This window comes from Carex rostrata, chromosome 10 (assembly GCF_964058835.1).
Source record: "Carex rostrata chromosome 10, lpCarRost1.2, whole genome shotgun sequence".
In the NCBI taxonomy this organism is placed as follows: domain Eukaryota; kingdom Viridiplantae; phylum Streptophyta; class Magnoliopsida; order Poales; family Cyperaceae; genus Carex; species Carex rostrata.
In genome coordinates, this window is record NC_135927.1 from 7,294,456 (window position 1) to 7,308,549 (window position 14,094).

Consider the following 14,094-nt stretch of genomic DNA (forward strand, 5'->3'; position numbering starts at 1 on the left):
TGTCGTTTTCCTATATTATCTTTATTCATCTGTTTATCAATTTACAAATGTATAACAAGTTAAAATCAAATCACAATTTTAACAAGGAAAAGATATTTTACTTACCAATATATAATATATTAACTAGTGCAAACTCACCTTTGAAAAAAAAAAGAACACAATGCTTGAGTAAAATCAGCAAGGAGGCTTGTAAGCAGGGGGAGGCAACATTGTTGCCTCAGTACTATTGCCATCCTTTACTATAAACACAAGATCCATTCCCCAGATTGCGTGTGTTTCATAGTGACAGTGCATGTACCAAACTCCTAATTTAATTGCAAAACCAAAATATGTGAGGATTAGTGTCTGAAAAACACCCAAAACAACAATTTGTAACAGTAACTAATCTACTATTTGATTAATTATGTCAAGCTATTTAATTAGTCTGGATCAACTATCTAATCTAATATTGCTAAACAGTCCGTTCTCATTGTACGTAGTTGTGTAACACCTTTGATTTTCAAAATTACATCAATAAAAAAATTCAATAAATTTGATATTAAATTAAACTTACCCGGATTATATGCCCTAAAGCGGATAGTTGCCCAACCATTCATTGGCACACCCAAAGTGCTCTGATATGGTGGATCGACAAAGTTGTAACTCAGAGGATCTGTTGTGTTGTTGAAGGTGCCAAGTCCACTTCCAATGACATAGAAGCTGTTGCCATGCAAGTGCACTGGATGGTTAACCTGTGTGTCTAATAGGTTAGTATCCTGAAACACAATCTCTACAATCGAGTTATACTCGACCACTCTCACTTTTGTCGATTTATCAACAAATTTTAGCTCCGCTTGATCTCTGACATCAGTAAAATTGAAGAAGCGTGCTGGTTTGTCAGGGAAGTCAGTGGTGTACACACCGGGAATAGAATTGTAATACGCGTCTAGCACATCAATTTTTGGGTGTTGGAAACTAACATTGTTCAAACCAGCAGCAAACCTAGTACCGTTTTGAGCAACGCATGAGTTGTTAGGGCACAATGCTTCATTCACAGATAACGTGATATACATCTTGACATCGACTGTTTGGGTTACGACAGCTGGGTCATCTGAGTTGGCCAGCGAGCGAAGACCACTAGTGAACGCGGCTGCTGCTTCACTGTCATTGGATTTGGGTGTGGACGTGTAAACCGGTGTTATTGATGACATGGAATTATTAGTTTTGTATTCTAGAATAGCTACAGTCCTATTGGCATCTCTAGGTGCTATAGAACTTCCATCAAAGAATAGAGATGCGATGATGTAATAACGGAAGGGGGAAGTTGAGTTTTGGTATTGATTTGCCCATAAGAGGAGGTCCATCGTTTGGCCCGGGGTGATCATGATAAATTCATTCACGTAAGGCTTCGTATAGCTACCGTCGGTTCCAACCACCGTTACATTGTGGCCGGAAACCGCAAAAAAGAACTCATTTTCCATGGCTGCATTTATTACACGGAGGAGGTACATTTTTCCTTGTTGGACTTGTACCTTAAAAGTGTCTGCAACAAAAATAAATATGAAAAATATATGTAGTTACACCACAATGTATTTGAAAAAGATAATAAATTTGGTTGCTAATTTTTGTTTAAATTGATAAAGTAACAAACATTGTCAAATAGAATCTCCATCTTATGAAGCATTAAAAACTTGGATTATAACTAAACATGTTCTTGTACCAGGAACAATAAATTACCATTTGATGAGCATGGCATGAAGTCACCAGGCTGTCCATTGATGGTGTTGGCATCAGACAGATCGAACGAACCGCCATACACAACTGCTTCTTGGTAGATATCTGTTATGTTTCTGTTCCACCACTCTCCTAGAATTAGCGTGAATTCTTTATCGGGTTTGCGGAATGGAAAGGTGGTTCCGAGCTTCGGGTAAATAACAATAGCACCGTGAACAGTAGCACGATCAAATTCGCTATGTGCGTGCCACCAGAGCGTGCCTTCTTCTTCCGTAAATTGGAGCCGTTGTGTGTAGTTGGCTCTTGGCTGGATAGGGCACTGAGTAATGTATTCCGGTCCATCTGACCACGGGTTCCTCGGCATGTGTAGGCCATGCCTATAGAAATTAGATGAATTAATAGTGCAAATAACATATTCTCTATGCATGTACTATGTCTGTATATATAGTACCAGTGGATGGTGATGTTCTTGTTCGCTCTGTTAATGACCTTTACATAGACTATGTCGCCTTTGCGAGCGGAGATAGTGGGTCCCGGAAATGATCCATTGACAGTTAGAATGTTCTTTGTGCGACAGAGCCGGGTGTAGGTAGCTTCTTGAATCTGTTTAAGAGAAAAACCAAAAAAGTGTGCATAAATATATATATATATATAGAGAGAGAGAGAGAGAGATATAAGCTACGCTACACCATGGAGTAAAATGTGTTTGTACTCTACTCTGTATTTTGATTTTGAAAGTCTAAACAACTGATCCGAACCGTTAGATGTGATCTCCATATTGAAATGTACTTGGAGATCAAATTTTATATTTTTTGGAATTTTTTTACTATTTATTAAGCAATTTTGATACAAAGTGGATAACTTACTAATACGAATTCAAATACAAAATGAATAATTGTCAAATAATTAATTAACAAAATTTAAATATGAGAAAGAAAGATTACTGTCTGGACCTATCATGTTTGTATAAATAAAAGTTTATAAAAACGCATATGTCAGATGCTAATTATAAAGGTGGTCTAAGTCTATTATTGGTGGTTAGAATTCGGAAAGAATTTTCCACAAGTAATTGGCTCCTCCCAAGTTGCTGTCTAGGCCGCCTATCGTGAGTTCCGGTCCGGTTTTTAAATTAGTTCCACAATGTATATTAAAGTCTAAGTTGAAAAATCCAGCTCTCAATTATAGTAAGTTATATTTCTCAAGTCCTATATTTCTTTCGAAAATTTTATATTATTTCTTGAATATTCAAACTATAACTCGAGAATTTAATTAAAAAAATATAAAATAACAATTATACAAGACATTGTGAATTGTGATAGCAGAGAAATCACTTACAACAAAAGTACGATGATGAATCTTGGCCTCACAGGGGATGGATAACAAACAACATAGCATTAGACCAACGGCTATAGGCCATAACGAGAAAAGCTTACAAAAAAACATTGTGTTTGAAAATTAAAATTAAACCAAAAACAATATTGCTCAATATTTTGTTGGGTTGTTTCCTTCCTCCGAAGAGACTGTTAGAGCAATAGTTATAAATAATTTGGTTTAGTGAGTTTTAGAGAACATGCATCGATGGCTTTTATAGGACGAACGTAACATCAGAAAACCCTTTTCTTTCCATTATTCCAAACACATTACTATCAAGTGTGGTGGCCTGTTAATTATATAACTATATTTTATATGTACCTACTACTACTTGAAGAAATTTTTTGTATACAGCGTAATATAGAGTTTGACTAATATAATATTAGTGTTATTTCAACCTATATAACACCAACTCTAAAACCTATCAAATCAACTTCAAGTGGTAAATCCAAACCGTTCAAACCAATTTACTTCATTAGTTGTGTGTTTACATGCAAAATTTATAACTTTTCGAATTTATTTAATATTAAGTCAAGCGGTCAAATATGTGAGTTTTTAAGTTAATTTTAATACATTAATTTTTCAATATTTTTACCGCTTGATTTGATACTAAAATAACTTGAAAATATAAAAAATTTGTATGTAAACGCATCACACATAATGTAAATTGGTTTGAACGGTTTGGATTAGTCGTTCGAAGTCGATTTGATAGATTTTAAAGTTGATGTTATATAGATTGAAATGACACTGATGTTATACTAGCCAAACTCTGTAATATATAAAATGCATCAGCTGTACGAACGTATGACTTGACTTGGGTTTTTATATATATACCCTTTTACTTGCAAATATGGATGATAATGATTAGTGTAAAGCGTGTCAATAAATTAACCAACCTTTTGTCAACCTTCAAAAAAGCGACCTTTTGTCTGCACATGCATCATACTTAGAAAAGTCAATTAAAAACAGCTCATAAGGCCATTACTTCTGACTTGTAAGTAAATAATATCCATACCTACCCATACCTATACGTACGATACGGATAGGGTGGAACAATTTTCATACCCATATTCACTAAGAATTGATCTTATTCATACCCATTAAGAATTTGCCTTATTCTACCCTATACATACCCGTTAATATTAGCGGGTATTGAAACGGTAGTGGGCAAATAACAAATAATACAATTATAATAGTTTTATTATTTTTACAAATAAACCATAAAAACTTATCATGTCATATATATGTAATCACAATTACTAATATAAATAAGTATGCAATTAATTCTAAATAATAGTTTTTTATTAAGCAAAAAAATCAAAACCACAAAATATCACTTCTAGGAAATTCAATTCCTTAACTAAATAATAAAATATTCAAATAAAATTTTTTTTAGCATAATATACTTATTATGATATATTTTATTTTATATAATTATCTGTTACCCAACGAGTGCGGAATAACCTTTACCCGTACCCATACCCGTTTATCTAACGAAAATAAATCCTTATCTATACACATACCCAATAAGTTAACGAAAAAAAAATCTCACCCATACCCGTCTTATCGAATACGATATGGGTAGGGTAAACGGGTGTTATTGACACCCCTATGCACATGCATCATACTTACAAAATTCAATTAAAAAACAGCTCATAAGACCATTACTTGACTTGTAATTAATTAATATTTGTTTTGTTGGTGATGAGAGGTCACGATCGACCTATAGTAGTACGAACCTCACCATTGAAATAATGTAGTTTTCCTATAAACTACTTATAATTAAGTTGCTATTTGTCTTAATCAATTGATATTTTATTTCTTTTTTCAAGGATGGCCCACACCTTTTTGTTTGTGTTGCATTTTTTTCCTCTCACTGTTTTGACCCGCCGTTAGCTCTGTTAATTCACCTATTCCAGTTTGTTAGTTCGTCTTTTTTTTCAATACTTTGTTCATATCTGACGTTAACATCCTGAACCTTAGAGCGGTTGTTAAATTTCTACCTGAAATATATAGAGATTCACTGATTAAAAGAGTTAAATTTCACCTTAAATTAACCACCCTAAACAAGAAAATAATTAAATCTGCTACCAAACTTGACATAACCTGTACATCGCAACATATCTGAAGTTAACTAGTAGATTTCTAGATCTTTGCAGTGTATTGAAAAAACATGGCATACTGGGATGCACGGCCAAGGACAAGCAAGGGCGGATTCTGAATTTTCGTTAGGGGGGAGGGGATATCAAATCGGGTTTAATGGCTAATTAGGTTTAAACTTTAAACCCATTAACTAATTAATTGAGTACTCGATGAAAAATAATACTTTGACTTATACTTGATAATGCTATGATTTGTAATTTTTGATACTTTAACTTATAATTCTATAGTAGTACTTCACCGTTGAAATAATGTGAGTAATTAAGATCAATACTTGTGACATCTGCGCATGCATCATACTTAGAAAATTTTATATACCCTCCTCTTTCCCCTCACTGTTTTGACCCAGAGCTTTTTTATACATCCACTGTTAGCTCTGTTAATTCACCTATTCCAGTTTGTTCGTTCGTCTTATTTTTCAATAGTTTGTTCATATCTGAAGTTAACATCCTGTGGACATCAACATCTATATACCTTAGAGTGGTTATTTAGTTTGACCAGAAATATATAGATATTCACTGGTTCAAAGAGTTTGACCAGAAATCCATACCTTGCATATATGATATATATGTCTTAGCAATTTTGTTGGATGAACCGCTAAAGTTGATAGGTCACGAGAGGAAGTAGTTGTTTATCCTAACTTAGTTCTCAAAAAAAATATTTGAGGTGGATATGATTTCCCATGTTTATATTCCACCTCAAATATTATTTTTGATAACTAAGTTAGGCTAAGCATCAACCAACCTTTCAACTTTAGCGGTTCATCCAAGAAAATTAATTGCTAAGACACATATATAATATATGCAAGGTATGGATTTCTAGTCAAACTCTTTGAACCAGTGCAAGGTATGCTTTATTTCAATTGGATACTCTAGAGGATGCTTTGACTAATTGAGTACTCTATAAAAAAATAATACTTTAATTTATACTTTATAATATTCAAACTTGTAATTTATGATACTCTGACTTATAATCTTAATTATAATAATACCTCACCATTGAAATAATGTGAGTAATTAATGTTTGTTTTATTGGTTACCAAAGGTCATAAGACCAATACTAGTCACTTTTGTCTGCGCATGCATCATACTAGTGTATTGAAGAAACACGGCATGCTGGCACAATACTAATTGGGTGTAAATAGTTAATTATATTTAAATCCATCAACTAATTGGATACTTGATAAAAAAAAAAATATTTTGACTTATGCTTTCCAATGCTCTGGTTTATAATTTCTGATATTTTAACTAATAATTTTAGTTGCCAATCATAATTCAAGAAATTTATTTTAATTTTAACTCTAAATTTAATCCAAATTACAAATGAAACTTTCCGAGGGGGCAACAAAAATTTCAGGAGGGACAAAGTCGATCGAGACCAATAGATCTCTGCCCTTGAGAACAAGGCATAACACGACACATCTTGTTAGGCGTGCCTAAACCATGTTGTTAACCGTGTTGTGTCTGATTTTTTTTTTAAATCAGCATGTTAAGACAGCACTTCAAGGCATGGTTATGGCACGGTACAAATACTGCACATATATGATACGGTACAACATGTCTAATTTTCCAATTTTTTGACATATTTTTATCTTGTTTCAAAACACAAAAATACTACAAAATATTAAAAAAAAATCTAAAACTAATCTAATTTATTCTAACTTTCTACATATTTTTTTCATATTTTTTTTGAACATTTACCCAATTTTTAAGTAATAAATTACACAAATCTAAAAAAAAAACTGGTACGACAAGTCTAAGTACTGGCACGGTACATGAAAACACATCGTACCAAACCGTGTTGTGTTGTTAAATGTGTGGTTTTCATCTTCGGCATGACACAGTACATCTAAAAATTTTGACATTTTGATACAGCATGGCTTTGTTCTGAGCACACCTAAACACGATAAGTCGGAACACATCACTGTACGTCCACAATACACTAGATACTTTTATTAATCAAAACAAAACTGATTACACTCATCAGCTCGTACCAGTACATAAACATACATATTGTAGTCATACTAGTACATAAAATATTACAACTGAACCCTCTTTAATAAAGTTAGACAAGAAAAAAAAAATACAGAACCGTGCAATGATTACAAGAAGATGATCCTTCAAGTTATCGTGCTTCGATTGGTAGATAGTGAGGCTACCTACATAGTTTTATGTGTCTTGATAGATTTGAATTGAAAGGGAAATCTAGAACATGTCTCCTTGATGAGGGAAAAAGGACTAATTAATCCTTGTATTAGTTCAGTGTGAAGAGTATGAATTCTTGGGGACCAATAAACTAATTATAAAATACCTTGAACTAGCTAGGTTTCATAATTCTCAAATTTGTGGGCTACTACAATCTTTTCGTTCCTCAAAAAGTTTTTCATTAGGTAATTATTTCACCTGACACTTTTTATTTATTTTATAACACACACGAATTGGTTCTTTCCTGAAAAGGTGTAAATAGGTATCGTTTGGGACAGGTAGATTTGGTATCATACCATTTCCTGCAATAGTCAATTGCTTCCAGATACCATGAAAGCAAAAACGAAGCTTGCTTCTTCCTGAAAAGGCTTTGAAATAGTGACCCATTGTAAATATTTATGTTTATTTTTTAAAAGTTTTTTGTTTAATTCATGATGTTTTATTTATTCTTATAAATTTTAAAACTCACACACAAACGTGGAGTATGTGTATTCGAAGTAAAGACCCAATATAATCGCTTTTATATTAAAACTACTTTAATTAATCAAATTCTCATTTTATTTTATTTTTTAAAAATATGTAGCATGTGTAGAAGAAATATTCAGTCTTCTAATTTGTTGGATTGTGAAAACAAATAATCCATTACTTCACTTGTTGCGCACCGGTATTGCAGAGGATCACCCTCACTTTACGGTTTGAGATTAAATCTCAACCGGTTGGGATTCGGGTCACAATAGGGTAAAGTATTTTTGAGCTTTCAGATTCGTGCCAAGTTAAAAAGAGCGGTTCAGATCTAGTAATCGTAAAAGATTCCCTTATCAGGTATTGGAGATGATGTGAATACATGAGATGAGTTATAGTTTGTAGCTTCTTATTTAAGAAAACCACACAGATTTCCATACTTCGAATGTCACAGAAAAATAAACTATTCATTAACAAAGATAGTTTGCAGTGGCAGAATGGCAGTGCTTTTCTGAGGGGAGCATGCGTGGTTTGACCAGTTAAGTATGACTATAAAATATAAATATATATTCTTTGAAAGAGATTGAGTGTGAGTATACAAAACGACATTACTAATAATGTCGACGATTTAGGTGCCACAGATAAAGTCGCTCTGATTTTATGTCAAAAACTATATATATATTCAAAGAGAGAGGGGGATTGACTACTCTACTTACGTAAGCATATGAAGGTATATGCTTATTAGTCACTTTTTCGTTTTTAAAATTTAAAAAGTCGATTAAAACAGTTAGATGTGATATTTATATATTAAAATGTGCTTGGAGGTCAAATTTTAAAATTTTCTGAATCTTTTTACTATTTATTAAGCTAATTTGAAAATCGCTTATTCAACGATAGCTTCTTTGATATAAATTTTGTTGATTGATAATTGTGTGGTACGCTCAAAATTCTGAAAGCTTTATGAGCTAAAAATATTGACAAAACTATTTTAATTTCACGCAGAGCATGAATAATAGAAAAAATAATGCGAAATATACAACTGCTGCACAACATAACTCCCACATATCTCTTTTAGGTGGTGAGTCTTTATCTAAGCCCATTACTTGAATTACATTTGGGCCTAAAACCAATTTACCAATAGAACTCATACACATAGAAGGAAAAAATTGGAATTGGTATTTTAACTATGAAATCAGAATCAGGTGAATCGTTTGGAATCGATTGAATCGGATCAGATACTCAAACTTTTTTTGTCATAAGTTTGTTTTATACTAAAAAAAAGGGAAAAAAATGATAAAAATAATAATTAGTCAACAAATTATGTTTAAAACAAATTATTAGAATCAAATAATCCACTAATACAACATAATGCAAGCATTTCAACACTTATATTTACATGTAATTATATATTTTAGCAATAAAATATAGCATAGTGTGGTGGTAGTTGGCTTGGTTGATAACCAAGAGGAATCTGGTTTTTGTCACGCTAGAGAAGAATTTTATTAGAGATTGGTATTTGTGCATTTCGGCTGATGGTATGACTAGAATCAAACCGTTTTGGCTGAAATTTGACTTGAATAGAACTATTTCATCCAAAATTTGACTAGAATCGGACTGTTTTGGCTGTAATTGGACAAAAAATTCACATACTCTGTAACTCGGTCTGAAATCGGATCAGTACAGCCCAATTCCGATCTGGACTGGCCGATTTTTCCTTCTCATACACCATTACGTAAATCAACTAAAATTAATCACCACAAGCTGGTAGTACATACCAGTAAAAGAAGCCTAAGTGAAAATAAACTCTACTTAGTTTCTAATATATGAAAACAACAGTAGAGTATAAGCTGTATTGGGGAACAGGAAGATATAAAATTTAAAGGAGGTGTTAAGCTTTATACCCTGCTATCATTCACTACTAGAATTTCCGTTTTTTTCAAGGGTAGCATCTGTATTTTCAAGGGTAAGAAGGGCCCTTGGAAATGAAATTGAGTTTGCTGACACATTTAACTATTTTCAAGGGTAGGCCATTGGAAATAGTAGCGCATGGAAATCCCTGATGCCAACCCTTGAAAATGCTTGCTATCCACCCTTGGAAATACTTTTGCATGACCCATGACCCGCTAAACAGAACGAATACTATATTTTATTGAGAGCCCATATTATTTTCAAGGGACTACCCTTGAAAATGTTTTGGTAAGTCTGTTTATACTATTTTATAGTGAGGCTCATGGAAATGCTGGAGCACAATACCCTTGAAAATACTTTGTTGATTCAGTTTATATTATTTTATGCTGAGGCCCATGAAAATGCTGGAGCACACCCTTGGAAATGTTTTATTGATTCAGTTTACATTATTTTATAGTTGGACATAATATTTCCAAGAGACTACCCTTGAAAATGTTTAGCTCCTAGAGACAGAAACATTTTTGTTTATTTGAGATGCCCCTTTGAATGATGAAAATAATAAATCACAACAATAAAACTAGTACAATAAACACCCACAATTCCAATTAATAATACTAAATTATATAAAAAGATTACTAAATAACACGATAATAATATCATATTATCCAAGTATCATATTTACAAAATCAAAGTACCTCATTATTCAACACACAATTTCATGTATCTATGATCAGAAAAAATCCACCTACAATTTTTCTCAAAACAATAAAAAGTGTAAAAAAATCCACTACAATTTTTCTTCGTAATCTGATCATTTGTTCATTTCCTTGTATGCTTCCATCTCCAATTACTAGACTAAGAGGCAAAAAAAAAAAAAAAAAGCAATGTCAGCTCTCTCTCTTTTTTGAATAAAATGAGGTCATGGATAAGATAAGTTATTTCACCATGTACAAGATAATAAGAAGAAGACTTAAATTAGTAAGACACTAGTTTACCTTCTTTGGAAATGGTCAAATCTACAAAATTTCATACAAGTAATTCAATTGATTTTGCACAATTCTCCTTTCAAAATGACAAAATCTGTTTGTTGGTAAACTGCAGTTCTCTATTCTGACAGTCTGATTTGTGATTTTTGCTGAGAGCAATTGGCTGGGCCAAATTTGGAGTTTTTTATATGGAAATGACCATCAATACTTGAACTTTATGCCTAATTAATTTCAGAATGTTTATGGCTCAGGGACTATGATGAACAGGTGGTTTTCTAACTGACAAATTTCAGGCTGGTAGCAATTTTTCTGAACCAGTCCCAATTTCAAAAGATGAACTTCTAAAATCGATCATAAATCACAGAAAATTCCAAATCAAGAAATTCATTTTTCAATATATTCATATGAATGTCCTCCACATGTAGATGTAGCAGTTTGAACATATTTGAATTAGAGCTATGCTTTTCTATTTGTTTAGTGCATAGTGACTTGTAAATAACCAATGAGACAGTACTGGTACTGGCTCCTTAGTTGTCTCTCCTTTTATATCTTTATTTGTGCAAATGGCAAGTTTGAGATTCTGTTCTATACCAAAATTTTCTTCCTTGTCAAAAGTAAAATAATAAAAAATAATATATAATAAAATAAACTTGTCTTGTGTTTCTCTTCAAGTTTCTCAGATGAATCAAATGACAGCTGATCTGTCAAATGGACCAAGGATAATTTGTGATAAAGTGAAAATGACCAACTTGTCCTTGAGGCATCCTCTTGCAGGTAGTAACAAGAGCCTCGCCAAAACTCCTCTAGCTGAGACTTCATAACAGCATTCATTTTGGTTTCTTGTGATGAATGTATAATATCTACTAAGTTCAGTAATCTCTCCATATCCTATATAAATTCAATTCAAAGCATTACAGTAATATTCATGGCAACTTCCAGTTTCTTCCTTAACCCTTCTTTGCAAATATTAAAAAAGATGGCGGACCATTTGATAATCTAGGCACCATTTGCAAAACTGTAATTTACATATTTTACTTGGTAGGCAGGGTAATTAAATATATTACAAGTACTGGCAAGGTATATCCTATTTGAAAGAGAAACCCCTATTTCTTCTCAAATTTGTGTAAACACGAAATGTTATAACCCTTGCAATTTATATACACTGGTGTAAGTAAAACAAACTTTAGATTACTTTATTACCAAAGTATTTCTTTTCTCAAATATGTTTTGAGAGAGAGAGAGAGAGATTACCCTTCAGAAGCAAGGATATTAACACGTGCCACAATTTCAAAATGTACCATAGCACCATGAAATCATCCTTTGGAGGTCGTCATCAGCCACTGTAACATTCATGAGCACCAGTGATTTGACAGAACGAATGCCGGTTAATTCTGATGGCACCACCAGCCTATAGGTGCTGATCTCCACCTTTACAATCGTGTCGCAAGCAAACACTGGAGAGGGTATCTGGTAGCAGCTATGGAAACCAGTGTTGGAGATAGGCAGCTCCTCCACACCAGCAGAGCAGACAACACTGAAAACCAGGTAAAAATCATCAACATATAGTTCGCGTATATTTACCTCTGTGTCAAACTTCTTAATGACAGTTTCTCTCTCTCGGCTGAGACCTCTCCCTCCCTCTCTCTCTTTTTTCTTCTCACAAAACCGAGTTGGGGTGTTTCCACCTCTCTCCTCTTTTACTGCTCATTTCCATTTTTCTCTTTTACTGGTAAAACCCTAATTCAATTAAAAAGCCCCAATTAAACAAAAATTAATCAATATCAGTGTATAACAAAAAATGGTTAAAAAAATAGAGAGAAGAGAGTACCAGTTGCGGAGGAGGTGAGTGAAAGCAATCTCGGAGGGGGCGGTGTAACAGAGCTGCGGCGGCGAAGGATGGGACCGACGGAGAGGGGGAAGACAGCAGGGAGGGGACAGAGCGCATGGTGTCGACCTTGGGTTTCAGGCTAGGATTCGTCGGAGGAAGGGGAAGGGAAAAAAAGGTGGCGGTGGAGGAGGAGAGGAGGCAGAGGGAGGAGAAGGGGTGGTGGGAATGAGGATCGGAGGGGAGTAGAGAGAAGGGAAATGCGGAAAAAGAAGAAAAAAAAGAATCGATATCGCTGAAGAAAGGGAGTCTGCATCGTCTGCAATAACTCAAAAAAAGAAAGAATCGATATCAGCCGTCCGATTATAAACGGAGTCCATCCGACCCTCCCCTAAAACATAGGGGTCTTTACTTTTAGTGCGGATCTAATTTTCACGACTATCAAAACAAATCAGACGGTCTAGATACTTAACTCAAAAGATTCATTTTTGAGTTAATGCAGAGGATACGAATTCGAAGAAAGGGACCCATTTGTCAGAGACGCTGTTTAATTCATTATACTGTAGCAATCATCAAGGATTAGATACGTAGTATAGATTGGTCCGGATCTCCTGAGATAATGGAGATGTCCATTGACAATCAGGATGACACATTTTTAATCGAACGGCTTAGATTTACAAATGTTCATAGCCCTTCGATATCTCGATATTCCATCAGCCAGATAGATAAGTAAATGAACATGAAATCAGATCAAACTTTGCTATAAGGAAATAAATGCAGTGCTCTTTAATTTCAACGGTTCCGATCGACCAACGAACAATGTGTTTACGTGCGTCTTCATTAACTCACAGAGCAAGAGTTTATGTTCTATGAAACATATACTCTTGCTTTGTGAGTTAATGAAGGCACACGTATACATGTCGTCCGTTGGTCGATCGAAACCGTTGAAATCAAAGAGCACTGCATATATATTATTGCAGAAAATTTTGATGAAATTTTATATTTATTTACCTATCCATCAAGTCGACGAAATATCAAAACATCGAAGGGCTATAAATACTTCACGTTGGATCAAGGCTCAGATACAACAAAACTTCAAAACTTTTATGTTGGTTGTGTTTAATATATCTCCTTGATCATTTCAAAACAAATTTAGAATCATTTCATTGAAAATCAACCGTCGATCATTTACGTGAAAATGAACGGTCCGCAAATATTTGCTAAATTTGAAGGGGCAAATAATGATGAAAGTCTTTAAAATTGACACTTATAAGTATAATTTGGCCCTAAAAAACATAAGTAATTTTAATTTTAATTTTTTTCATATTATTTGATGTATATGCATTACATAATTAGCAAATATCAACCTCCAAGCCGTCTGATAAATAATAAATGGTGATGATGTACTTATTTGAGGTGATTTTATTAGCAAAGTAGTTTTAAATTATGCAGCGCACAACCTATA

General features: G+C 33.6%; 1 protein-coding gene across 2 annotated transcripts; it reads right to left on the bottom strand.

The window, feature by feature from the left end:
* On the bottom strand, window positions 1-3,281 carry LOC144560521 (putative laccase-9). Of its 2 annotated transcripts, XM_078309745.1 has the most exons (6): window positions 3,049-3,281; window positions 2,165-2,316; window positions 1,717-2,090; window positions 554-1,522; window positions 139-305; window positions 1-29 (listed from the first exon to the last, which is right to left on the bottom strand). In XM_078309745.1, exons 1-5 carry the CDS (start codon window positions 3,154-3,156, stop codon window positions 175-177), a joined length of 1,734 nt encoding a protein of 577 aa, XP_078165871.1. In that variant the 5' UTR covers window positions 3,157-3,281; the 3' UTR covers window positions 1-29; window positions 139-174. The 2 variants fall into 2 exon arrangements, with proteins under 2 accessions (XP_078165871.1, XP_078165870.1); XM_078309744.1 differs by having other exon boundaries at window positions 1-305; window positions 3,049-3,275.
* Between the last annotated feature and the right edge of the window lie 10,813 nt (window positions 3,282-14,094).

Coding starts and splice junctions, on each gene's coding strand:
- LOC144560521 (XM_078309745.1), bottom strand. CDS start 3,156: ATGTTTTTTTGTAAGCTTTTCTCGTTATGGCCTATAGCCGTTGGTCTA. Junction 2,317..3,048: donor TTCATCATCGTACTTTTGTT/GTAAGTGATTTC, acceptor TCTCTTAAACAG/ATTCAAGAAGCTACCTACAC. Junction 1,523..1,716: donor CATGCCATGCTCATCAAATG/GTAATTTATTGT, acceptor TTTTTGTTGCAG/ACACTTTTAAGGTACAAGTC.